General features: G+C 44.5%; 1 protein-coding gene across 1 annotated transcript; it reads right to left on the bottom strand.

Moving 5' to 3' along the window:
• Positions 1–1568: 1568 nt before the first annotated feature.
• Positions 1569–27732, bottom strand: LOC120838705 (agrin; the record flags this gene model as incomplete). The annotated part of the gene is made up of 4 exons (XM_040208729.1): positions 1569–2002; positions 5973–6008; positions 25234–25465; positions 27499–27732. Coding segments are annotated over 4 exons (762 nt in total), but the record flags the coding sequence as incomplete, so codon positions are not given.
• Between the last annotated feature and the right edge of the window lie 48 nt (positions 27733–27780).

The following is a 27780-nucleotide window of genomic DNA, read 5'->3' as shown; positions in this document are numbered from 1 at the left end:
CGGAGACAATTGAAGTGTAATTTCTTTAAGACTTGGGAAGTAGTAACGACTAACGTAACTACGTTACTTGAAATAGTAACATAAGTACGTTACCCGTTACTGTGTCGAAAACGTAACAAGTAGTTTACTACGTTACTGAAAAAAAGTAACGCATTCCTGGTAACGCCGTTACTTGTAACCTGTTACCGCCATGACTGCAGAACGGACAAACCTTTACTGGTTGTAATGCCCTGTGGTCATGAGGGTATGAAATATATCGTACCTTGACTTGAAGACGCTCTGTGTATTTAATCGATTAATGAATACAGACACTTCCGCAGACCCACAGTCTGCTGATCCCGACGGCAGTGCGGAAACCGACTCGATGTAATCGTAGACCTCGAGAGACTTATACGCCTGCACCGTGTCGGCCGTGAACTGGCTTGGTGAAAAAACTAAATAAACGACGACCTGAGCCGTTGACTTCCGCGGCAGCAACTTTACGTCGGAAGTCCAGCAGACCTTGTTTACGGCGTACGGATCCTCGTAGGCAACGCCGTCCACGCACAGTTTGTTTCGATACCGCTACCGTTCAGGCTCCGGCAACGAGCTCAAATAGTCGGGCATAGCATGCGACATACGTTATGAGGAAATACGACGCACAAATAAAGATACGAGCGTCCCTACAACTTCAACAACGAGCGCACGCCATAGAGCGCAATGGCGAAAACACGGAGAGCAGGGCTGCTTTTGCCCACATAGCTACCGCGCATGCGCGGCCTTCCGGCCGTGTTGATAAACAGAGCCGCTCCGCCAGCGTTGGACAAAATACTCGTTAAAAATATTCAAATTGAGTTACCAAATACCTGCTTCATAAAGTATTTAAAATACTACTCAAGTTACTTTCCCTGCAAAGTATCTTGAGGAGAGTGCAAAATGTTATTCAATTAATTTTGAAAATACTTCCGGCATTGCGTAATTTCTATCGACGTCAGGGACAAACACAATTACACAGTTGCGCAAACCTGATTTACCAGAATTTTTTTTTTTTTTTAACACGCAACAGCACAAACAAAACACATCTTAGTGTTATTCTATGCAGTCCAACTATAGGGAGCAGGATATCACTGACACGTGTTACAAAATATTTCTGGGACAAAAAAGAAAGGAAAAGGGGACGCTTAAGTTATAGTGACATCGCTGAATATCACGTCCTGCGGCGCATCTTAGACGCATCGTTTCACTACAATCCATATTCCCCAAATAGGGAGCTCACTACGGAGAGAAGGGGAGGACAGAACGGGAGGAGGAGCAAAGAAAGAGGGGAGGAGGAGGGGCATACCCCCTGTTCCGTACCCTCCCCTCCTCCTCTTCAAGAACTTCGCTGTAATTTCGCATTACAGGGATTTGTAAACGTCTTTCAATTTTCGTCTTCTCTTCCTCTCTGTCTGGTCAAGGCAAACCTCTCCTTCGTCCTTTTATTATCTATATCACTCTCTCACTCAACATTTTTGCGGACATCGTTTTGTGATACGACCATTATGTTCTACATTGAAGAAACACGCCTCAGCCAGTGCCTGCAGACTGTCTTTTCAATCAATCAATCATTTTATTTTTCTTTCACCAGGAAAGATGGTAGCTGGGGCAAAAAGTTGCAACACGTGCAGCTTGACAAGGCCATATGATGCACTGGCAGTGCGACCGCGGCTTAGGTTTTTAAGGACGCCCTGCAGGGCGCCTCAAAAGAGAAATCAAGCGGAGTGTCAACGCAGGTAACTCCTGGGTGAGTAGAAAAGCGGCTGCTTCTGGCAGGCCCCGAGCGTCTTCGCCCAGAGTCGCTTCTGCTGCCGGCACGAGTCGACGCGAAGCTTGCAGCGACTGGCGTAGGTGACGCCGTCCAGGCCACAGACGGGCACAGCCAGCGGATCGTAGGCGCAGCTGCCCGGGCAGCTGCACTGGGCCACCCCGAGGCGGCTCTCGTTGCAGTCGCCGTTCCACGGGCAATACTTGGACTCGCAGGGCACTGCGGTGGGGACAGTTGGCGCAGTCTTTGACCGCTCGGACAACTCGAAGCGCCTTGGTTTCGGGATATGAGCGCTCTCTTCCTTAGAAAGTTGTCTTCAGTTCAATCCAGTCTGCTGCAGGTTAAAAAACCAGAACAAGCGCCCTCCCCCCCCCCCCCTTCTCTCCCCGCAAAGCCCTCCACTCTTTCCAATTTAACAGAGCGAACACTGGAGAGGAGGCGAGGAGGGACTGTGCGGAGCGACTGTTTGTCTGCTTTTGTGCTGGGGTTGTGGTGATGTCAGAACGCCGAGCTCTGATTGGCTCTGGTTGAAGGATAGTGGGTAGAACTCAAAGCAAGCTGCCTTGAGGTATACGCACTATCCTTCAGTCAGAGTCAATCAAAGCCCCGCGTCCTGACGTCAACATAACCCCTGTAAAAGAAGCAGACTAGCTTACCTCCGGATTGCTTTCTCCCCAGTTTTCGCTCCGCTAGTGGAAATTGTGAAGGGTATTGCGGAAGGAGCTTGTCCTGGTTCCTTCACCAGCAACATTGTATTTCCTCATTCTCGCGTGATTTGAAACGTGGTTGCGCCAGTGTGCAAACCGTGCAAACAGCCCTCAAGCACTTCCGGCTCTGAACTATAACGGTTGATTTCGTAGTGTTTGTGAGATCAACCCTACTCGCTCTCTTGGGGACCTGGTCGCTTATAGCACTATCAGACGTAACTCACTCTTATGGTGAGAGAACGACGCGTAAAACACTAGGAAATATTCGCTTACCGGAAATGTGCCAGGAATGCCCGATAGGTAGCATCACTGATTTTGTTGCCAAACAAAAAAAAGGCGCATAGAAAACAGTACAGCAAAACTCCACCTAGACGCTGTGCTTCGGAACATACGCATTCCCTAGGATGCACATGCAGTTACCATAGCAGCCGTCCGGCCAACACCTCCTGAATAACAAAGCCGTAGTTCTGATAGAGGTGGCGTCTTCAGCGAAGGCCAACACTTGTCACACATTGGACACGACGATTGCGTCAACGTTCGGCTCAAACTTGACTCGAAGCCGAGCACTGACGCAGCATTCGTTTCCAATCTGTCTCCGGTGACGCAAAAATGTCAGCACTACGGCCTTGTCTTTTAGGTGGTGTTGGTCCGGCGCGTCGAAAGACAGGAGGCGAGCCGTCGGGTGGAGAGGGGAGCAGGGCTTGTGCAAGCAGCGTCAATGAGCAGTTCCGTAACTGAGCTAATCTAATAACATTGTTGGGGATCTTTCACTGCATAAACGAGTGACTGCTGAGCGCGTGCTGACGGCAAAATTCCGCAGTTGTTGTTTTTCAGCGTGCATTTTATTTTATTGAGACTTTCGGTTTTGGCGACCTTTAAAGGGATACTTCAGCGAAATTTGAAATATTCCCGTCGTGTTCAAAAATAGGTTGAATATGATCCACAATATCCGTAAATGGCAATCGCACGTTTGTATTTTGAACCTGGTGACTGTATTTTTCGTTATAAACGGCCCACTCTGGCAGGCGCTCGGAGAAGGCCCAGCGGAGACCACGTGACATCCAACGCAATCGTGACGTAGGTCGCCTCAAGACTAGCAAAGCTACGGCGAGGCTGACGTCGAGAGGATGGCCTAGTCGTTCCAGCCACCGAAGCGGCTGCTTTTGTACAAATTTTGAGTGACGGGTTAATCCTCTATAATCTTGTAGGGGGACAATAGCGACTTCTGCGACACACAAAAGGCATCCTCGGGAAAAAGGGAGTTCCTCCTGCCCCTCTTCTCTCGTCGTGGCCGGAGGCGAGACAACCTCCCTCACTAGCTGCCAAGGTTGCTAGACGGGCATTACAAGCGAGGCGTTAGCGACATCCACCAGGTGCTCTTTGCCAATCGTTTAATTCGTTTTAAAATTCCTTTTCGTGACTTTTTTAACAAGATATTGGTATGTTCGATTTTATGGTGCTTTTTTGAACACATATAGACCAAAAAATGAGCGCCGAAATTTCGTTGTAGTATCCCTTTAAGGTGAGCTTGTTCTGAGCATGCGCGGTGAACAGCGCGGTCAAATCAGGCTTCCACTGAATGCCATCACCTACCCATATGTAAGTAACAGCGCGTTATTCAATACTTTTACAAATTAGCGTATTAATGGAAAGAACAGGTGGTTATGAGAGATCAGTATTTAGGTGCCCTGAGGAGGTTTCTGAGATCGCCTAAGTAGGGCGATAACTCACTCTGCAGGCACTAAGCATCTTTGAAATTCATAAATCGTAACGATGCGCGGCCGATTTTCTTATCAAGGAAGCAATCAAAGATAGAACACGCCGAGGTCATCTCCGACAATGAGAGGAGTATTGTTTCGGCAGCCAGGACAACATGTGACCATTGAAAACACGACATTTCGTTGAAATTGCAAACACTGTTATTACAAAATGTGTATGCTTTTGCAGAGAATAAAAGCAAATAAGAGTAGTCGAACAATGTTATTTTCTCGCGGAGAGAGAACATAGTACTGCAATAATAGTTTCAAAAACAGCGCACTATGTTGTTGTTAATGTATTTCGTTTGTTTTTTGTCTTCCGCGGGAGTAATGCGTCAGCTCTCGAGCTCGCTGGGGTGAAGCGTATAGTTCGGGCTGGTATGAGCAACGAGCCGCGCGCATTCGAGATATCACTCCGCGGTTCCACCGGTCAAAGGCACGAAGATGCTTTGCTTGCTACTGGCTGACCGTGGTCCTGATATCGGAACAAGCTCCTCCCATCTCCGGAGGTGACCTCGGTGTGATGCGATCTTTGATTTCTTTTTAATAGGAAAATCCGCCGCGTATCGTTATGATTTTTGGATTTCTAGAATGCCTAGAGCCAGCAGAGTGAGTTATCGCCATATTTAGGCCCGTTCACACTCTTGCGACCGACTTCGACCGAGAGAGACCAGACCGGTTTTTAAGCCTTTTGCGACTTCTTAGGACCGGATGCTATGCAGCGGAGCTGGTCCTAAGAAGTCGCAAGAAGCTTAAAAACCGGTCTGATCTCTCTCGGTCTAACTCGGTCGCAAGAGTGTGAACGGGCCTTAAAGGGATACTACAACGAAATTTCGGCGCTCATTTTTTTGGTCTATATGTGTTCAAAAGAGCAGTATCACATGGAACATACCAATATCTTGTTAAAAAAAGTCTCGAAAAGGAATTTTAAAACGAATTAAACGATTAGCAAAGAGCACCTGGTGGATGTCGCTAACGCCTCGTTTGTAATGCTCGTCTAGGAACATTGACAGCTAGTGACGGAGGTTGTCTCGTCTTCGGCCACGACAAGAGAAGGGGGGAAGGAGGAACTCCCCTCTTCCCGAGAATCCCTTTTGTGTGTCCCAGAAGTCGCTATTGTCCCCCTAGAAGATTATAGAAGATTAACCCGTCACTCAAAATTCGTACAAAAGCAGCCGCTTCGGTGGCTGGAACGACTAGGCCATCCTCTCGACGTCAGCCTCGCCGTAGCTTTGCTCGTCTTGAGACGACCTACGTCACGATTGCGTTGGATGTCACGTGCTCTAAGCTGGGCCTTCTCCGAGCGCTTGCCAGAGTGGGCCATTTATAACGAAAAATACAGCCACCAGGGTCAAAATACAAACGGGCGATTGTCATTTACGGATAATGTGGATCATATTCAACCTATTTTTGAACACGACGGGAATATTTCAAATTTCGTTGAAGTATCCCTTTAAGACTTTCCCGGTAAAGAAAATGTCCCACGGTGCCGTTGACACGCTAAGTGGAAAAGTGCAAGCTCCTCCCACCACCTCTTTTTTTCACCTTGGCAGAGCGAACGCTGGAGAGGAGCCGAGTCGCGCGACCCCCTCTACAGCGTTTATTCTACTAAAGAGCAAAGAGATGGGAGGAGCTTTCACTTGTCACCGATTAAAATTATGAGAAAAAAAAAAAGAGGAGAGAAGCAAACGGAGAAACATGTCTTATATCCCAAAGTATACTCACGGTCCCTTTCGTGCAGTCTTCTACGATACGGCTCGTCTGAAACCAGAACGAACGACGCAATACTTGTCAGAAACAGTGTAAAAAAAATGCCAGTCTTGGTGTCAGTTATACAGAAACCTTACAAACAACATTGTAAAACTTTCTCGGTGTCTTTTCGTTCGTTCGTTTATTTGCGCGTCAAGTTATACCGATCGGAGTCGACCGGGTATACGCCCTGATGGAGCCAATCAAGCAGAGCCAAAAGTAAATTGTCACGACGGCGCCAACCAATCACTAACCAATCACGCACAGTGAACGCGCCGCAATAGTGCGCTTTTCTTTTCTATTCGTTTTCATTTTTTTTTTTTTTTAGTTCAGTGCGTGGTTGCGGTGTAGTGATAGCAAACTCACAAAACTCGCAAAGTTTCACCCCGATCCGATATACCTTATTCAAAAGTTATTCGCGACTCCAGCGACCTATAGGGGGCGCCACCACCAAACAAACATGGCGGCTGAGTCCAGGTCGCGGCGGCTGGGCCGGGCCGCCTGAACAGGTGGCGCGTTCAATTTAACAGATTTTCTTTTGTTTAATGCCCAATTTTATAGGTATTTGAACTGAGACGGTTTAGTGTAGCCGGTGCAGATAAACTTGCAAAGCATAGTTTTGTTTTGCCGGTGTTTTTTTGTTATTTTCGTGTCAAACTTTCGTTTCGGAGATTTCGTTCAAAACCGAAACTGTGGGCTCCGGAGAGATGGTAATATACTAATCAGTTTTGATCTTCTAAGGAAAGCGGTGATAACTATAGAATTGTTCCACAGAGAGTAACTTTTCAGCTAACTCGCATGCCTCGACCATGCGACTTATCTGTCCGCGAAATCGAGCTTTTGTGCGTATCCGCGTTTACGAAACAGCTCCAGTCGTCTGCTCGGCCAACAACACAGGCTGCAGGAAAATTACGAAAATTAAGCAACCGCTTCTTGAGCCAAGGACCATGTTAACCCGCCGGCGCCCCACACTGTTAGAAAATTCCATCAATCTACGTGGAAAAACCGAATAGAACATGTCCAGTTTTCTGGAAATGCATGCAATGTGCTGTTTGCTTTCAAAAACGGGAACTGTACCATATGCATTGAAATGTGCTATTTAGGCAATAAGTATGAGCTTATCCGTATAAATAAAAAAAGCCTTACAAGACTACAGTTTATAGTCGGTTCAACTGGTATAAGCGGATTGAACGCGCCCAAAAGTGCCGGATATCCAGCAATTTTTATGGAACTCTATCAGACCGCGGAAGTACAGTGCCCGTGAGCCGTGTTACGCCACGCGCAGGAAGACATCTCTCACCCGCGCATGCGCAAGCCGCTGCCGGCCGGTGTGGGCCCGCGAGCTGCGGAGTGCTGCTGCCCGTTCGGAAGGCGAGTTCGACGTTGTTATCACGTCGTCAGAGGCGTTCAGCGGTGCGTAGACGGCTTTGTTTTCCAAGGTACGTATACGTTAAGTTGTTCCTAACGCAGTGTTATTTTACTATCTCTATGGGTGTCGTATATTCCAAGTTCGGGATGCCCAGCGTGTAGCGTCTCGTCTTCCCAGCTGCATAAAGCTAGGCCTTTTATAGTTCCTGATTCGGGGCGGCATGCTGCCCGACCCTACTTAGTATTGATGGTATGCTGCGCTGCGTAGTTACGCGGAAAAAACTGGAGAAATGAAGTTAATGCAGAAGGACAGACAAAACATGCATGAATTGGCGCAGACTAACAACTGTTTAATTTCTTTCTCTTTTTTCTCCCCCGACCCGTATTTCCAAAATTGCGGCTAAGAAAACGAATGGTTGATGTCTTGAATTTGTTGGCTTCTGAACTTGATGGTGTTTGCTGTAGCTGCCTCTTTTATATACGAACTGGATGGTGTGTTTTTTGTAGCGTTTACCTGGGGCCTGATGTTTGCTCCGACAAGTTTGGTATCTTATTGAGTAGATCTATTTCTTATTGTCGCAAAGCTATAGTGATAGCTCACTGACGCACGCTCCGTGTCTACCCGAGGCCATGTGAAAAGCCTCGATTATTTCACGCTTTGTTCTGTCCTTTGATCTGGCCAAGATGGAAGTAGTGTCAAGGAGAGCTTTGCAATTGCATTTTGAACAATGCGTTGCAAGGTTGCCAGGTGCTTGCAGTTGTCCGCATGCATGGCTGTGCTCCCTTAGTCTCTCGTTAAGGCATCTCCCAGTGTGTCCGACGTAGGATCTTCCACACGACAGTGGTATTTTGTATACCACACCTTCGACACATTCAACAAATTTGCTCCTGTGTTTCACTTGACACAGTGCCTTGCTGTTAGTCTCGTCCACTTCATTGTTGACCCTCCTGCATAATCCTTTGAGCCTGAAAGGGGCAGATAGTGACACTCTGACTTCGTACCTTGCGGCGATGTTTTTTATCCTGTGTGAAAAATTGTGTATATATGGCAGTACCACCATTGGTCTTTGTCCAAGATCTTCTCCTTGGTTTTGCACTTTCCTGTGAGTGTGGAAATACATTTTTCTGCGACAGCTACCAGCATGGGTTCAGGATAATCGCTTGCGTGTAGTCTGCTTGTCTGCCTCTGTAAACTTTCTGAGACTTTGTGGTGACACGATTTTTGAATTGCTCGCCACATGCATCCTGAGGCAACACTCCTCTTTACTAACTTTGTGTGTCCAGAGTCATACGGCAGAATTCGTTTTTTTCTTCTAGTTTTGTACATCCAGCATGTGTGTCTGTAATCAAAAGTCATGTGGATGTCCAAGAACTGAAGGCTGCTTTTCTCAGGTAACTCAAAAGTAAAATCCAGTCCTCTGTGCGCTTCTCGAAACTTCTCCATGATCTTTGTTAGTTTGTCTTGTCTGTTAGTTTGTGTATTGGAAAACACACCAAAAAATCGTCTACATATCTAAAGCACTTCCTGACTTCATTTTTCTGGAAAAACCCCTGTGGTTCTCTATTTCCTTTTGCCATGTACAGGTGGTACTGCCATATATACACAATTTTTCACTCAGGATAAAAAACATCGCCGCAAGGTACGAAGTCAGAGTGTCACTATCTGCCCCTTTCAGGCTCAAATGATTATGCAGGAAGGTCAACAATGAAGTGGACGAGACTAACAGCAAAGCACTGTGTCAAGTGAAACACAGGAGCAAATTTGTTGAATGTGTCGAAGGTGTGGTATCCAAAATACCACTGTCGTGTGGAAGATCCTACGTCGGGCAGACTGGAAGATGCCTTAACGAGAGACTAAGGGAGCACAACCATGCATGCGGACAACTGCAAGCACCTGGCAACCTTGCAGCGCATTGTTCAAAATGCAACTGCAAAGCTCTCTTTGACACTACTTCCATCTTGGCCAGATCAAAGGACAGAACAAAGCGTGAAATAATCGAGGCTTTTCACATGGCCTCGGGTAGACACGGAGCGTGCGTCAGTGAGCCATCACTAGCTTTGCGACAAGAAGAAATAGATCTACTCAATAAGATACCAAACTTGTCGGAGCAAACATCAGGCCCCAGGTAAACGCTACAAAAAACACACCATCCAGTTCGTATATCAAAGAGACAGCTACAGCAAACACCATCAAGTTCAGAGGCCAACAAATTCAAGACATCAACCATTCGTTTTCTTAGCCGCAATTTTGGAAATACGGGTCGGGAGAGAAAAAAGAGAAAGAAATTAAACAGTTGTTAGTCTGCGCCGATCCATGCATGTTTTTGTCTGTCCTTCTGCATTAACTTCATTTCTCCAGTTTTTTTCCGCGTAACTACGCAGCGCAGCATACCATCAATGTCAAACCAACTAGCCCAACTCCAAGCATTCATTATTCCTACTTAGTAGTTGGGCACTGGGAGGGCACAGTTTTCGCAGTACTCCCGCATTATTATGCCAAGTCGCTATCAACATGCGTGCTTCATTGCGTCGAATTAAACTTGTTTCGCCGCCAAGTTCAACCTCACATGGTTCAAAGTTTAGCGCTTGATCGGGGAGGGGGATGGGGCAATTGGAGGATGAGGGAAGATTGGATTAGAAGGCGTGAACATTGGTCAGTTATGTTTTAAGGAACGAAGTATTTTCATAAGGTCGAAAGCGTAATATATTCTCAATACAGCGTTTGAGAAACGGAGCTTGTTTTTAACTTTCTTTTTTTAAATGCGTCTGAAAGCATAATGGAGCACTGCGTTCCTCTGCTACTCGACCGTGTGAGCGATCTTGGCAGCTTGCTAAATATGCGGTGAAATAAGGGTGGCACCTGCTTGATGCAGAGAAATAGTGCAGGCTTTTGCATCTTAGGAATAGTAACGCATTATCGTGCGATATTTTGAGTCGCCCAGTAAAGTTATCCGCGTTGAGCCAGTAATCAATCATCGTCGTGGTAATACTCGTGTGCGTGCCGCGGATGCTCCGGGCGTTTTGCGTACTAAATTAATGCCATTTTTTCAGGACTGATATTTCCTGAATAACTTGAGCTTCTGATAAACGAATTTACTTCGAAATTACCCCGGTCGAGTTGAAACCTTTATTGTAATAGGTGGTATTCACTGGACGCCACATCGGAGCTCTCTGAACGCTGCGCATGCTCAGAGTGAACTCCCGCTTATGGCCTGAGGACACCCTTTTTATGTAGAGTAATGCTACATGCACGACGTCGTGCAGCTCAACCGGAAGTGGCTGTACACACGACGCGCGTTGATGTTCTTTGATTGGACGACCCGAATCCTGGCCATAGTGGCAGAGCTTCGCTCTGCCAATAAAAATTACTTTAGAGCCCCTCAAACAAATATTTTCGCCCCATCATGACCTAATCAACCTCGCAATTGACGAGCTTGCTCGTGAATATGCGACCAGAGTCGCGCATTATGCATGCAGCCTCACACATTCAGGAGCATGCTCGTGAATTGTAATTGGATTCTAAATGTCCAGTTCGCTTTTTTTTTTTTTGAGGATGGGATTTGACTTGTTTTCATCGCTTATCAAGTTCATTCACCTCAACGGAGTGCGATTTCTCATTGTGAATTAAAGGAAAATACTGTATATATCACCGGAATAAAGCGATAAAACTCGTGGATATATATGTTAACCGGAAGGAACTGAGAATCTCCTCCCCAGATAAAAACTGAAAAGGTGTGCCATGTTTGAAAACAATTATAACTCCCGAAGTCCTAGGTATTAATGCTCTCAAACACAGTTAAAATCATAAACGTTCGGTTCAGCGTTCCTTTATGACTAAAAAAATCTACTTTTTTTCAGGCAGAAGCATCTTCGACTGCCACTGGATGGCACCAGGTGCTTCGAAGGCGTCAGCTTCCTCTCTGCCATGGAGCTGATGTACGCCACATACCTAAAGTACCCTGCTGAGCTGCTAGCAGCGTTGAAGTTCGTTTAGAGGTAACTATAGATGTGCCTTTCAGGTATGAAAATGTGTGCTGTGAATTTGCTTTGGAAAAGTGTATCGTATGGACAGTTCTAATTCCTTCAGGTGGTAGAATTGTCTAGTGGATATTGCATTTCATGAAGAAATAAATAGGCGATTTGTTTATCTGGGAAGCAACGATAACTGCTAAATACTTTTTGACACCGTTAATGACATAATAGGCCGTTAGCAATAAATTATGTAGCTAATCTGTTATCGTGTCCTTGCCAACATCCTAAGCAGTTTGGCATACTTTTGAATGATGGTGTGCTTTTCAACGTATTTCCGGCAAAGCCAATTTGGCTCAAAACTAGAAATTTCGAAGACTGTAATCGACTTATTTTTCGCAAGAACCTAATTTTCGCAAAACGCCTACAATTTGAAAACAAAAAAAGGTCCCGCGAACAATTCTGGTAAAATATAAACACATTGGAAACTATATTGAGATCCCACCGCATCGTGAAAATTAGAACCCGCAAATTATTCCAAAACTTGAACTTTGACCTCAATCGGGAAATATTGAGCCCTCGAAACATATTTCGTTTACATTATATAATATGGTACAAGTAAAAAAAGTTCAAATTCTGTTTTCATTTGGCAATGTGCAATGTTTCCGAAGGAACACACCAACTGTTCATTACCTCATAAAAGTGCTAACTTGTCGGTGGCCGAACGACGACTATAACATGTTGCTTAATGCAACAATTTTGTGCGCTACGTCATGGATTGATGTAATCTCCAGAGGTAATACAGTCGCGTGTTCCTTTGCTGAGTACTGTACATACGCAGGGCGTTTTTTTTTTATTCTTACAGATTTGTTTAAAGAAAGCCATGAAAGCTACACTTATTCGGTTTCTGCGAGTGAGTTATACGCCAATGGGGACATTATGTGGGTGGCTAATCTTTGCGATTAGTCGGCTAATGAATTAAAATTTGTTAAATAACTTTTTAATTAGTGAAAATAGACATATGGCTCCAATTAGAAACCTGCTGAGCGTTATCAAAAACCACTAAATCAGTCATTTTTAGAAAGACTTTCAGCGCGTGAGAAGCGTAGTAGTGCATATAAGTTACAACTCGTGGAGCACATACAAAGCTAGCTGTCGTGGTAAGGCGCCTGTGCGATTTTTCTGTCTCTTATTTAGCCCCAGCCTTGTACCTGCTCCACGAGCAGTAACTTCAGCGCACTGTTGCTCTTTTCACGCGCTCAAAGTCTTTCTAAAAATTACTGATTTAGGGGTTTTGGACGACGCTCAGCAAATTTCTAATTGGAACCATATGACTATTTTCAGTAATTAAAAAGTTAATTAACGAATTTTAAATAATTAGCCGACTTATCGCGAAGATTAACCACCCCCAAATCCCCCCTGGGCGTATAACTTACTCGCACAAATCGGATAAGTGTAGCTTTCATGGCTTTTTTTTTTAAACAAAACTGTAAGAAAAAAAAACAAAAAACGCTCGGTGTAGCAGACGCATAACGATTCCCCAAACGTATTGCAGTATTCCCATGTAGATATTAAGGGTTTCATTCAGCGTGGTCACACTTTTGCTGAGGTATTGTCAGTTACATTAAACAAAGTGTCTAACTTTCGGCAGCAATTCGGAAAGAAATATGTTCTGTAGAGCAGCATATTAGCGTTCGCATTTGTGTTTGTTTGGCACGTTCAACAGCAACCTGGAACATGTTGTACCATGTTTTTGTTGAAACTTCGAACTAAGAAAGGCAAAGGCCTTATGTTAACTGTGCTGCTTTCTAGACACCCTTATTCACAATTCGCTTGAAAATATTCGTTGCTCACATTAATTGGATGTGCTGCAGTAACTGCGTGACCTGCTTGGGAGGACCGTTTCTCTGTAAGTCATATTATTATGTTGCAATATAATGAAAGAATCAGTATGAATCTGGTATTCAGATACATTGTCATATAGAACCAATACTAGAACTTGTGCATCCTACGGAGCATGCAACTTATATTTTAATCCGCCTTAGTGTCGATCGGCTTCAAATACGTGAGCCCTTGTTCTGCAGGGGCACACGAATATACCTGTGACCGGGCTATGCTTATCAGTTAGAATAAGTAATTTGAACCAAAAGACGTGAATGTTCAGCATTCTAATAATGGGTGTATCTCAAAACGTCCCATTCGCATTTGAACCTTGCACATTTCGTCCTATTCTCATTTGGTCCTTCTCGTTTGAAACTTCTCATAAGATCCGAATCGTGTTTTTCGCAACTGGGCCCATTCTCATTTTGCCCGTTCGCCCTACGACCGAATGGCATTACTTCGGCATGCTTCTAACGTTGTTATGCCTTCGCGGCTTTGTTGATGAGCCTTACCTTGCTTGGGCCCCCAACATACCATTAGGTATATGTTATGTGTAGAGGTGCGCACTGAGAATCGTACAATGACGCATCCTTCCCTTCCTCTAAGCAAACAAAAAAAAAAGCGATGAACATTTAATTTGGAAACTTTGTTTGAACAGAAATGGCATACATATTAGCAGTGGTTCTCAACCATTGATGTTTCGCGGACCCCTTGTAGAAAGGCGGAGATGATGGAGGAACCCGCTCGGGGTGAGGGGAATAGAAAGGTATAGGCTATCATGATATTGATTTAATAAATGGATATAACTAATTGCTAGTGTGAAGTAGACTTATCTCATTGACACACGCACGAGAGTACTCACCCAAAAATTGGAACGGTTCTTAACGACGTGAAGAAAGACAACTAATATTGTCGTGCTTCACTGATAAGACATGGCTTCGCGGACCCCTAAGATGCCTTCGCGACCCCCATTTGAGAAACACTGCAATATAGAAGTGGTGGCATTGTCCCAGGTCGAGAGACCCCAAAAAACGTGACATTTCGGAATATGATCTGGCTGCGATAAATACTTGGTCTGTTTTATTGTCAGCTAGTAGCTTTTCACGACGATCTCGACGCACTGCTAAAATCCTTGGCAGAGAGAGTATGCCTGTAGCGTGGCACACACACACACGCACGCACAAAATATATCAGTGTACTTATTAATATAACCCCCCCCCCCCCCCCACAAAAAAAAAAAAAAACGATTTTCGTATAGAACGAGTCAAGTGCGACGGGTCAAAGCGAGATATTCTTGAGAATGGCTGTTTTGAAAAGGGCCAGGTGAAAAGGGCGAAACGAGAACGGACTCAAATGAGGAGGGTTGAAATGCGAAGGACGAAACGAGGAAGGACCAAATGCGCCAGGTCCAAGAGAGAAGATCTTTTTGAGAATGGTTGTTTTGAGAAGGGCCAAGTGAGAAAGGCGAAACGAGAACGGGCTCAAATGATAACCTCCCTTTAATAATAACCAGAATATTCTGCTTAAGCACTTCATTCAAATTTTCTTGTAATATTGCATTTACTGGTACTGTGAATTCCTTTTTTTAACCGAAGTATCGTTGGGTACAACTTTACTAGACAGGCGAGCTGCTTAATATGACATTCTACAAACCGAGATGGAGGCTTAGAAGACATACGTTTCAATTGAGACGGATGTGTTCGTCCTTCTTTGTAGCCTCCGTCTCGGGTTGTAGAATGTTTTAGCGTTGTGTGCTGACACGAGATCCGAAATGTGTCCAGTTATTACTGAGAACTGATGCCAGTAAGCTTAATCGTTTTTTTTGTTTTTTTTTTTTGTGTAAAATCACAATTCCTCTTGATGCAAGGATCAGACTTGGAGGCTTATGGTGTGTGCACGGACTGTCGAAATTAAGGGGTGGCTCGGCTTGAAAGTATACTATAGACGAGGTTTAGAATTTGTCGAGATTGGATTACTAACCGATAGAGAAGTTAAAGAAGGAGCCAGGAACTCCTTAGCTTCTGTTATACATCCTCCTCTAAGAAATCCCACCCATTATTTATGTTATCTTTTTTTTTCAGGCGACTTGTGGCAATGAACCCGCAGGAGGGGTCCCGGCAGTCGTCAAGAAAAGTTGCTCTGGTGCATCTGAAGGCGCAGGGAGCCCTCCAAGAGTTCTCGAAGTTCCAAAAGAAGTGGAAAGAAACTTCGGTGCTTGTTTAGATTAATCTTTCTTTTCTATTGTTAATATTGCAATCTGTTGTATAGGCCAAGATGGTTCTTTTCGAGATGTAGCATGTCAGCATAATTTTTGGTCAGATTTTTTTAGGAGACTGCTCACTTTGATATTTTTTTTTTATGGCTGAGCTGCCCCCCAAAATATTTGCGGCATGAACTGTGTTTTTTTTATTGTGTATCTGCTCTAGTCATTTAAAAGAAAAATAAATGTAAATATTTTTGAAGCAGCAAACTGTTCAGTCTTCTTTAAAATGGGTCCGTTGCTATGGGTTGGAACCAAAAGGACCAAGCGTGAACTTAGTTTGATAACGATCTTTTTACAAATGTTTATCTGCCTTTATCCCCGCCACTACATGTACAATGCTCTCTAAACTTGACGTAGCATGTGAGCACTTTCTCATGGCATTCCTGGCTGTTCTATTGAGTATATATGTCACAGATTAATTGTTCTGTTTTCAGGATAGGGCTCGCATTAGATACGACAATTCAAATTTTCCATACATACAAGTTTGGGGAACATTTGCTCATTGCAGGTAATTCTATGTTGCAAAGACGTGCATCAAGTTGCGCCTGCAAACTGCCAGGACATCCCTGTTTTGCATGTCGCATATCAACTTTTTCAAGGAGGAGCTTGGCATGTGACATACAAAGCCCGGATGTACTCATGAATAGCGGCAGTAACATAAAATGGGGCGAGTACTATCACAAACAAGACTGAACTTTTTCCGTACGTACAAGAAATGTAACCTGTGTCGTTTTGGACGCATTGGAACATGTAATGTACTTCGTAAAAATGGTACATGTTCTGGCATGGCTTGCAACAGAACATGTGCTGCTGTGTGCCACGATGGTACATTTCCTGTAGCATACAGTACTTGTTCCGTGATGATGGTGTATGGAACTTGTTGTGGCTGCCCATACAGCAACAACATGTCCCGTACTAAAGAAGTATGGAACATGTTCTGTAGTCCGGTAATACAGTACATGTTGTGGCAACAAGGTTAGCATGTATGTGTCCCATATTTTGACAGGAGTTTTTCTAACAGTGCACTAAGCAGCTGATACTCGTATTTCAATTCAGGTTTTAGTAACAATCGAGAAGTCATTTTGACGAGCGGGTTATGTATTATATTACGTACTATGGGGGTCCCACTAAAGCGATATTAGTATATCCTTCGGGTTGAAATATGAGCTTAGTTGACTAGCTATTAGGTGAGCTGCTGATTAAAAGTATATTTGACAGACGGAGATATACTGCTTAAACTTAGCCAAATGGTTCTATAGCCGGCAGCACGGAGACAAACTGAAGAGAGTCTTCATTGAAGATCCACGCAGAACCTCTCTGAATTGAACTTTGCTTCGAATCCTGAACGGAGAAAATTAGTATTTTTTTGTGGCCGGTCAACCTGACCAATGTAGACGTATATTGCTGCTGGCTTCGACGTCCTCGTAATATAAATATTGGAGGCGCGATAGGTCAAAATGCCATGACAGCATCTAACGTTGCAAGACTTGTCTCCCACCTTTTGAAAACAGATAATTTCCCTCATTCATCATTTGCAGCGAGCAAGTTTTCCTGAATCAAGTAATTGCGAAATCAGCCCAACTCCTTCAGTGTGGTCCAGAGGCTTTTTCGGCGAAAAGCAGCCAAGATGAATACCCAACGCACCGACCGGCGTGGGTGGCTCAAACTTGAAGCTAACCGAACACAACCAAACTCAAGAAAAGCAGCTATCGAACCTTCCTATTCACTTGACTGCAACATTGATGTTCCCTCCAGAATCAGTTACCAAGCAGTCGTCACTTTGAATGTGATTCGAGACAGACAAGAAATCAAAAAGTTTTTCAGTGATTCCTCTCCATCCAAGAAATCAAAAGCACGCGACCGTGTGCTGTGGAGTAAACGGGCTTTCAAACACGTAATAGAAGAAAACAATCTACTGAGGCTTCACCACACTAATGATCACTCAGGCAAACTTAAGAAATATTCGGACCTTCGTCAAATTACATTGTTCGCCACCGCGCCGACAACACGTCTCTGCGAAAGCCACCAGAGACGCGGAGGGGCGCGGAGCGACCTGGACCGGCTGGTTCCCGGTTTTCCCGCTTGGCGGCGTCCGTTTTGCTGGAGTCGCGAATAAGTAATTTTCTGAAAATTTCAATGGGAAAATGGCGGCCAACGGAGTTTTCGATTACATGGGGCTGTATGGCACCAGAAACCGAAAACGGGCAAAAATGAGATCTATTTTCCCATTGAAATTTTCCGAAAATAACTTTTAAATAAGGTGTCAGATCGGGCTGAAACTTTGGCATCTGGCTGTGACCTCTAGCGCTACCTTTGGGCGGAGATTGAGCGTTCGGCGATGCCTAGTTTATTTTCGCGGTAAAAAAAAAAAAAAAAAACCTGTAATTTTTTTTTTTTTTTTTTGACACCTTGTATATACCAAAGCTTGCAGCACATTGCAACCGAGGGGTCCAAGTAAGTCCAGGTCACAAGCGCTCATCTCAATCTCGACAATCGCCGTTCCCGCGCCGCCCGGTTGCTTAGGGGAGCAAGTGCTTATATAAGTGAAATGTAAAACTAAAATAAAAATATTTAAAAAGTTATTATAGGGCGATTTCATTTCAAATGGCGCAGAAAAAAGTTAACATGTCTTTAAAAACATCTTTGAAAAAGTACATATGTAGTAGGCAATTTTTTTTTCTCTTGGACGAAACTTAAAACCGTTTTTTTTTTTTTTTTGCGTCGTATTTAGTTTTCGAGTTTTTTTTTTTTTTTTTTTACTCTAAAAAACCAAAGACGAATTTGGGGATTCGGGCGATTGACACAAATCGCGTAATTTTTAATTTTTTTTTTTTTTTTTGAGCTTAGACGCCTTTTGCAAAACAAATAAACTTTTTTTACCCGGCTTTTGAAACTACATAAAACGCGAAAAACGCGCTCGTAAAAGCTTTTTGTTCTTTTTATTTATTTTTTGTAAAAGATTCACAACATGGCCCCTTTGACGATAATTTACCAGGTTTAGCTCATGATAACTTTTGTGACATTCAATATTATGACATACATTATATATCAAATAAAAACTTAAACCAATACCTATTGAACGCGTATAATATCGTTATGATAAAATAAGGTTATATTGGCGAAAAACGCATTTGAAACTAAATTTCAACATAAATTTTCTAAAAAAAAAGTTTTTAAATATTTTCTTTTTTTTTTTCTTATGAAGAGTCATTGATAGGGCCTAAAGCACCCAATAAACATCGAAAGTATTATATGGTGTCAACGTATAAATCCGTACATTCAAATATACGATGTACTTGAAGTTTTATTTTAAGATGCGAAGCTACGTCGTAACCATTTGTTTCTGCCAGAGGGGAACCATTTGTTGGTTTCAATTTATAAATTAGTTAAACACGCTATGTATGATAATGTGCTTATTAATACCAACATCCAGATTGTTAATTATTTGTGGGCACTTACTCATAGTGTTGGTTTCCCTCAATTTAACAATTAACAAAGCATGTTATGTATGATAACGTGCTTATAATGATACACAGATCCAAATTGTTAATTATTTGTGGGCACTTACTCATAGTGTTGGTTGGCTTCAATTTAACATTTAATAAACACGCTATGTATGATAACATGCTTAATAATATACACATGCATTTTGTTTCCTTCAAAAAATAAGTAAAAATACATTTACCCAAATTGAGTAGGAAGAAACAGTTAATAAATATCACCCTGTTAAGGCATTATCCGGGATACTGTGGCACTCTATGGCAAAAAAAAAAAACGAATAGCGTTACTGATGTGTCGACTGGCATAGCACGGAATTTCGCTCTTTTCCAACTGCCACTTCGCCACGCACGCTGAGCCTAATAAGAAGCTAAGCTCGTTTAACAATTTCTATCGTCGTTTCTTCTTAAAAAAAATGAAAGCTCGCATACACAGTGGGAAAGTGCAGTGTTCCGCAAAATTAACGCCGTTATGAGATGCTCCGTTCTGGTCACTTTTTCTGCTATTCGTGGACCTACCGGTCTAATTACAAGGTGTCGGTTTGATTTTCGATCACAACCTAGAATGTTAAAGACATTCCATCTTTTTCGGTGAACAATTAAGCTTTGAGTAGCCGGCAATAGATCAATATTTTAGGAGGAACCGGTCGGATCCTCGACTGCAGCGCCGCCGCGTACATCCGGGACCTTTCTACGCTCGCCGCACGTCGGTGCCTAATCCCATTACACCTTTCTAATATGCGCCGCCTTTTCCACCGATTGGTGGCGGGTATGTCGACGGGTCATTTCTTGTTTCCGTACTTTATAAACTGCATTCGTTTCTTTTCTGATCTAAAATACTGGACAAAAACTACTTTTATAAATAATTGAAACGGTTCGCGCCACTTATATTTTGTATTTCGACTAAAAAGAAGCTTTTAGCGGCTCTGACCAGTAGTAAGCCCAGGACCAAAGACGTCACATTTTGCGCGCTTTCGGTACCGCAGGTCGTCCTCGTCGGTGGAGGAGGTTTCCGCTTCGTCCGGTTAAAAGATGACGCACTGATATTTATTTACTCCCTCCGTGCCCGCTGGCTTGCCCGAACCCCAAGAGACGTGGAAATCGCAAAAAAGGTAGACGCTTAAATATGATTGCAGGGCCCCTTTAAAGGGACACTGACACCCCCAAAAATTTTATATTTTTTTTTATTTTTTGCCAGTCGATTCATTATGGTGTCAGAAGACTACCCAGTCACTAGTTTGCTACAGCGTCACGTATATGTTTAAAGGGATTGTCCGGTCAAATTTTTTATTCGAGAAAACGATTGAATATTATTGTTATTGCCTCGAGACGGATCGTACGTGCAATATCTGAATTTTATATGCCCTTCTGCATGAATAATTGAATTTATACTGCTCCAATCGCATTCTAGCGTAAACGCTGCTTTCGTTGGCAACATTGAAGCTCTGACGTCACAAAACACAAAGCGAGCATTTTTGTCTCGTCGTTTCCTGGCGAGTGAACGCCTCAGCGTGCTTCGTTTTTGTTGTTGTGCTCGACTTGTTTCGTGGTTGGGTGAGATCTTTGTTGCGCGGTTGGGTGCCACAACCACCGGGCAGCACATACGAGCCAACACATGACGTTCCACACTTTTCCGTGTGGATCGTCGTCGTGAGTAGGGACTGGGTTCCCGTCAAGATAGAGATCCCGCTTATGCAGGAATCATCTCACAGAAGATAGCTACGAGCTGAGCTCTAAGCGGACAGAAGGTTCGTAAGCTGAGGTGTGATGCTGTGCCAACGATATTAAACTACGTCCACCCACTCCTCGCCCAAATCGGATCAGTCAATTTAAGTCTGTTCGATTCGCCTGAACTGGCTGAACTAGTTCAGCAGTGCAGGAACTGGTGCATTCGATTCAACCGGAAGTTGCACGACCGCTGCACTGGCGCCTTCGATTCATCCCAGTTCTAAACGAGTTCAGACCCAGTTCCTCAATATCTTACACCGGCTCCGGACTCAGAGTTCAGCGTACGTGCAGAAGCAGACGGCGATAGCAGACGACACTCCTCGTCCGTCTCTGCTCGCGGTGCCATTTTTCGCAGCTCTTGCTCAAATGTCTGCGAAGTTTTACAACAACGCCGATACGGAGGTTGCATTTCCTCTCATTTATGATGATAACGTACCCGCGGTGGACGCGGAATTGAGATCATAACCGAGGGTAGGAATTTGCTTGATCATGATATTCTGAAAGCGTTTTAGGCACCTGCTCGCGTAGGTTTGGCTCCCTGCGGTGAGTGTTGAAATATTGGCTCACGTAAATTGTTTCTTTTTTATGCTATGTGGGGATCCACAGTGTTGATATTCTTACTTACAGACACGGGGAAGGTATTGCCCTCTTGATAGTCCCCGACTTCAGTTGCTCTTGGATGCATATTGTCGACTCCGATACAATGCAGAAGTTGGGATTTAGTGCGTTGGCACTCGCATGTCCCCGTAGCTGAGCAAAGTACTGCATGCTTTGTCCGCTGGTATCTGTGGACGCCCACTAACGGGCCTGGGAAAGACGCCGAGAATCGGCATTTTTGCCGATTCTCGCTTAAAATTGACGGCAAAGTTACGGTCGGATGATCCCCCACTGCATCCTGAATTTCGCTGTTTTGTTGTTCTATTGTCATTTTTACTCTGTTATTTTTGCGTCAAAGTGTTTTTTTTTTTTTTTTGTTTGTATTGTCATCGTTTGTCATCATTTAGTTTGAATCAGCGCTTTTTGGGTTCTTGTCGCGCATGCTAGCATTATAACTTCATTTTCACTTCCGTTTTCTTTTATCTACGTACTTTCGCTTTGTATTTGCTTTCTTTCCTTGTAATTCAAGATTTTTTTTCCCTCAAAGCGTGTGTGTGTTTTTTATTTTTATTTTTTTTACTTTGTTTCTATTCTTTTGTTCTGATTGATACTTACCCTGAATGTACCCCCCCCCCCCCCCCCCCCCCCATGTAATGCCTTTAATTTGGCCTTTGAGGTACCATGAATAAATAAATAAATAAATAGATAACTGTCTTGGCCAAGACGCTATCGTCAGGCCCCCGTCTTCGACGTGACCGGTATACCGACCGCGCGCTGCCGCCAGTGACTCCCGACGCAAAATCAACCTGATGCCGCGAGCCTATCGTCGAAATGCAAAGATTCTCTTTGAGGGGCATTCGCCGCTGCCTTCTTGACTTGTAACCGACTATAGTTCAGAACTTCCTGGCCGAATCGAACAGACCTTGATTATGCAGCGAAACCGAAACCAACAGCTAGGCCATTTCGAAATGATACCAGAAGTTGTATTTAGCACGCGTGCAGCCCGATATCTGTTTGACCCGCGTGTGAAAATGAGGCGTGACTTTGATTCACCAAGCTCGTCCTAGTCAAGTGACGACATGCATTTGAACGGTTCGCCGTTTGCCTTCGACCCGCGGACATCGCTTCTGAGGGAATGACCTGCAGCCTCATCACCGATCCTGTGGATCCGCCGAAATGTGTACCCAGATGCCGCTTCGTGTACCTAGGTGCCGCTTCCGAGGCGAAATCTGCATCCTTTGCTTTGCAAGCGCCCCTGGTTCGATCGACGTCCGTCGCAGTTGTGTTTGCGCAAAACGGCGAACATTTGCTCGAAGCACTCGAAGCTTATGGCTGTCTGCTAGTAATATTCTGCGAAAAGGCGTGACTTTTTTTTTGCACGTGCTTGGGAACTACATTAAAATAATTGTATTTCAGTAGGGTACTGCCTAGGAGACCATATAATTCAAAACAAAATACAAGACATCCATCGACCAACGCTTATCCCGAACATCCGACAAACCTTTGCGTTTTGTGACGTCACGCAGCACCTACGGATGTCGGCCATTGACACTGGCGAAATGCGGGGTGCAGTTTCGTACATAGGCTCATGAAAGGTTTGATTAATAACGGGAGATCATATATCAAAATAAAAATGACCTTTGTCTATATGAAGGCTCCCTCGACGTAACGAGCGCAAGAACTTAAGTACTTCCGGTTTCGACCGGACAATCCCTTTAATAAAGTAAAAAAGTGCAACTGCTTGCAACCGAAACTGGACTGGAGAGAAAGAGAAATATAGAGGAGGAGAGAGGTGGCGGAAGTGACGTGATAGTGAGACTTTTTTTTGCCCCCAAACAACGCATTCGCAGCTTTTTAGAAGCCACAAAAAATGAGTATCATATTTCTTCTCTATTTGTAATATTGTGCGTGTGCCTTCAATGACCTACTGCTTCGATTATATTTGGTGGTTGCGTGTAAACCACAGAAAACGGCACGTGCCCACGGAGAAGAGAGTGAGCGCGACTCAAACCGGCCAGTTCTTGATCGGCGGTTTTTGGTCGGAAAGAAAACGAATTTCGAGCCGCGAATTGTTTTCTGGGTAGTTGGGCTCTCATATGTAATGTACAAATAAAAACCGTGGCAAGCATAAATACCCTGTCAGTGTCTCTTTAATTCTTACAAGGCTTAGTGTGCGTGGAGAAGCGAGAGTTGGGAAAAAGCTGAAATTTCCTGCTAGGGCTGCCGGCACATCAAAAATATTTTTTTTATCCAATTACGACATCATTTTGCATCTATAAGCTTTCAATTCTCAAGAAATATTCTTAAAGAATTAATTTATTGTGATTACAGGGTTTTTTTTTTCAGTTAATAAATTGGAGGAGTACGTGTACAAAAAACATCGTATATTAAACATAACATCCCTCATACGCATCATTTTTGCTTGTTTTAAATAGCGTGTTAAATCGATGCCAGCTAATACTCTAAAAAGGTGCCAAGAATTAGTTAATTAATAGGCATACAAATTACGACGACCAGGCTTCGAATTTTAAAGTTGATCTTCAAATATATCCTATTCACAAATTTACGAATTGATAATCACAAATCATATATTACATCTGATTTTGAACGGATGTCTTTGACCATACCAATGGCTCTTCATGCAGAAAACAATATATAACTTTTGTTTTTCTATAAAGTCGATGTTGAAAGAGTTTCCTCTTGTATTTAAAGGCGTTTTCCGCCAGAATAATTTTATTTGATTACAACAATATTGTGCTTGTTGAATATATATTTCTTTAAGCTTTCACTGGATAAATAATTTGTAATAAAATCGATTGTTACAAAAGTTAGCTAAACGCGGCGAATTATCGTCAGAAGGGCGAGGTTTTGGGTTTTTAAAAACATATAATAAAAACATCAAAAACGTTTATGAGTATCTTGCACTTTTAATGTAGTTTAAAAAGATACGTAAACAGTGTCTTCGTTGTGCGGAAGGTCTGAGCCTGGAGAAGCTCCCAAATACGCAACTTGTGACGATCGGCACAATTACAAAATCCGTCTTCGGTCCAGGAGTCATAAACTCAAAAACAAATTGTATGACGCAAAAACTGTTTTCAGTTTCGTCCTAGTTTAGAATATACCGAGTGTTCCACTTTAATTCGAACTTTTTTATTTAAAAAATTCCATAAAATGATGCACTAATACGGTTTGTGCAGGTGAGTTATACGGCAAGGGGGACATTATGTGGATGGCTAATCTTTGCGATGAATCGGGTAATTAATTAGTACTCATTAATTCACTTTTGAATTAGTGAAAATAGATATAGGGTTCCAATTCGAAGCATACTGAGCGTCATCCAAAACCCCTAAATCAACTTTTTTTAGAACGACCTGACGCTCGTGGGAAAATCGGGTGCGTGCCAAAGTTACCACTCGTGCAGCAGGCGCAAAGATAGTAGGGGCGGATCGTGATGATAATCTAATCATCCGCGTCCCGCCACTGCTAGCTTTGCGCCTGCTTCACGAGCGATAACTTTGGCACGCACCCGATTTTCCCACGAGCTTCAGGTCGTTCTAAAAAGAGTTGATTTGGGGGTTTTGGATGACGCTCAGTATGCTTCGAATTGGAACCCTATATGTATTTTCACTAATTCAAAAGTAAATTAATGAGTACTAATTAATTACCCTATTCATCGCAAAGATTAGCCATCCACATAATCTCCCCCTGGCCGTATAACCAACCTCCACAAGCCGTATTAGTGTATTTTTTACGAATGTTTTGAAATAAATTTCTTGAACTTAAAATGGAACTCCGGGTCTCTACATATTATCCATTTATGGATAATATGTACATATTATCCATAAATTAAAGCATGATTTTTTTTTTGCTGCATGGTTTGAAGTGAGTTTAGCCTAATGTAACTTTTATTATCATCATGATCATCATCCCGTACCGTGGACGGCCGCCTGTAGCTTGTCAAGGTTGGGCAGGGTGACCCGCAGCGGACTGGCCAGGACCCTGGTGCGAGCCATGGAGGCGGCCACCTCCTCGAGCAGGAACAGCCGCGTGTCTCCTTCCCTCAGCTTGGCGTCGCACAGGCCCTCGCCGTCCAGCCCTTCGACCAGCACCACGGAGCCGTTCAGCTCGCGGGGGCCCTTGAAGACGCGCTTCACGCGGGCGCTCACCTGGGCGAAGACAGGTGCCATAGTTGAAAGCCGCCGGTCAGGTTGCTAATACAAAAGATAGTCTGCAAACATGTTCAAAACGTACATATGAACATGATTGGAACATGTTTAAGGTGGGTGTCCGCAGATGATGATGTCATCATGTCTGCAGGGTACGCCGCGTTCTTGTTTTTTTTTTTTTTCTTTTTGTGTGTGTGATGTATGAGCATTGTGACTGCGGCTTAAAGACCCTTGGCGTTAGCCCTACGTACGATGCACGGAATCTTTTTAGCTCCCATAGTGCGAAACGGCGACTTTGCGGTATCAAGCGGCTGTTCGCGCCCTGGGGCAGCGCCACGTAAGAGCAGCTGTGTAGGCTCCAACAAAAAGGGGTAAAAAAAGGGCTTTGCTTGGAGCCGACGCAGCTGTTGCCATGGTAACCGGTACCGTCGCAAGCCGTTGCGCAGTTGCACTCGGTCTGACCAAGACCACCTGGTCAGGAGGTCTCCGCACACGTCATCACAGTCAGATCGATCAAGGCGTGAGATTGGACACGAGTGCTATGGCAGTGTTCGGCTGGGGCTCGTGTCCAATCAGCGCGTCGAAAGGTCGGGCTCGGGCCCAGTAGCCGAGTTAGCGCGATCCGACTCCGATGACGTTTCATAGAGAGAGAGAGGACACCATGCGGAGGCCTTCTGTCTAGGTGGTGCTGCTCTGACTCGACGCGATTGTGTGAATCGCCATCCGGGCTCAACTTTCCATCGCGGCGTGTTTTTGCGGTATACCAATCAGAAGCCGAGAAAAGAAGGCGTGGCTCACGTGCTAGCCCGCGCCCGTCAGCGACGCGCATAGGGTTCCCCCTTTTGACAGGACTTGGTTTTGTTAGATGGAAGCGGTGTGGAGACGGGGAGCAACAGCTCTCCTACAATACGGCTGCGGTGGTTCAAGCTGGACAGAAGTATGAGGTGAGCGGAATCTATAGAGTCACCGAATGTTCCCAGAGTGCCGAAACTCCCAGGCTTGAGGAGCCAAGATAGCGGTTCAATCGATTTTCTTTACTGTGGTCACCATGAGCGTCTAAAAAGCATCGTTGTGATTGCCTGAAGCTGAGCACGTTGGTTATTCATATTTGTAGGATATACCAGCTGAACGAAGGAAGAAATATGCAGGACAGAGAGTCACAAGGAACAAGCGAAGTGCGTGTGTTTGTTCCTTGTGACTCTCTCTGTCCTGCATATTTCTTCCTTCGTTCAGCCTGGCATATCCTACAAATAAAAAACATCTTTCTGCCAAAAAAAAAAAAAAAATATTTTTTTTTGTATGAACTTTTATTGGAGAGTAGTGCAGAATGACAGGGAGCGTGATGTTTTCATTAAACTTTAGTTTACAAGGTTTTGCGGCACTATTAATGTTGCTTTTATACAACCATGTCTCACGAATGGTCTCACGTAGCGCGTCCTGACTTTGGCGGTAATTCGTGGCAGTCCGCGTGGGAGACGGGGTCGGGTCGCGGGGGGCCGGATCGCGGGGGGGCCGGATCGTGGGAGGCCCTTCCACCATATATCTTCCGGCGCCAAAACGATCGATCAAAGCTAAAATTTAACAATAACAGCGGGCGCTATCGAATGCGAAACTCTGGCAATATACACTGGCTCTAGAGGAATCCTCCCAAGATTGGTCACCTCGGCGCAGTCGCCGGACGCCGCCATGATGCCGTGGATTTTACTTCGAGAGACGATAACCGGTTCTTATTGGCTCTTGAGTTCCGAATGCGTGTTGACGCAACTATGTGCACGAGCCCTGTGCAAGCGCTCTCCGCAAAGTTCTGCAGCCACCTGCCACAACTGAACGCATCGTGCTCCAACCCAAATGTGTGCAGGCCCTGCAGGGCCGGCCCTACACCATCAAGCGCCCTGGGCGAACTTCGGCCGTGGGGCCTCGCCCCCCCCCCCCCCCCTCCCGCGATCCGGCCGTGGCGCCGCCCCACCCCCGTCTTTTTATAAGCCGATGACTTGAGCTCGGACTTTGATCAGAGCCTTGTGAGACTCGCACACCTGGGCCCCTCCGTGCAGCAGTCGCTCCACGGTGGCGCTGACCACCAGGTCCGCGATGTCTTCAGACTCCTCCAGATGGCGCTCGGTGCAGTCATGAAAGATGCGCCGTCGTCGAGCACCCACCGACGGCAAGGTCACGCAAGCCGCCAGCAAAAAAGCCAGGGTCACGCCCTTGCACCACCAGAAGAAACACGGACTCCTGCGAAGACCAACGTCGAGGTGAGGCACGTGACATAGGAAGCGTCACTCCTGTTATGCAACCAATAAACGTTCTTGTTGTTT

The sequence above is a fragment of the Ixodes scapularis genome, unplaced genomic scaffold (assembly GCF_016920785.2).
Source record: "Ixodes scapularis isolate PalLabHiFi unplaced genomic scaffold, ASM1692078v2 PGA_scaffold1__304_contigs__length_218370807, whole genome shotgun sequence".
Taxonomy (NCBI): domain Eukaryota; kingdom Metazoa; phylum Arthropoda; class Arachnida; order Ixodida; family Ixodidae; genus Ixodes; species Ixodes scapularis.
This window is presented reverse-complemented; position numbering and strand designations above follow the sequence as displayed.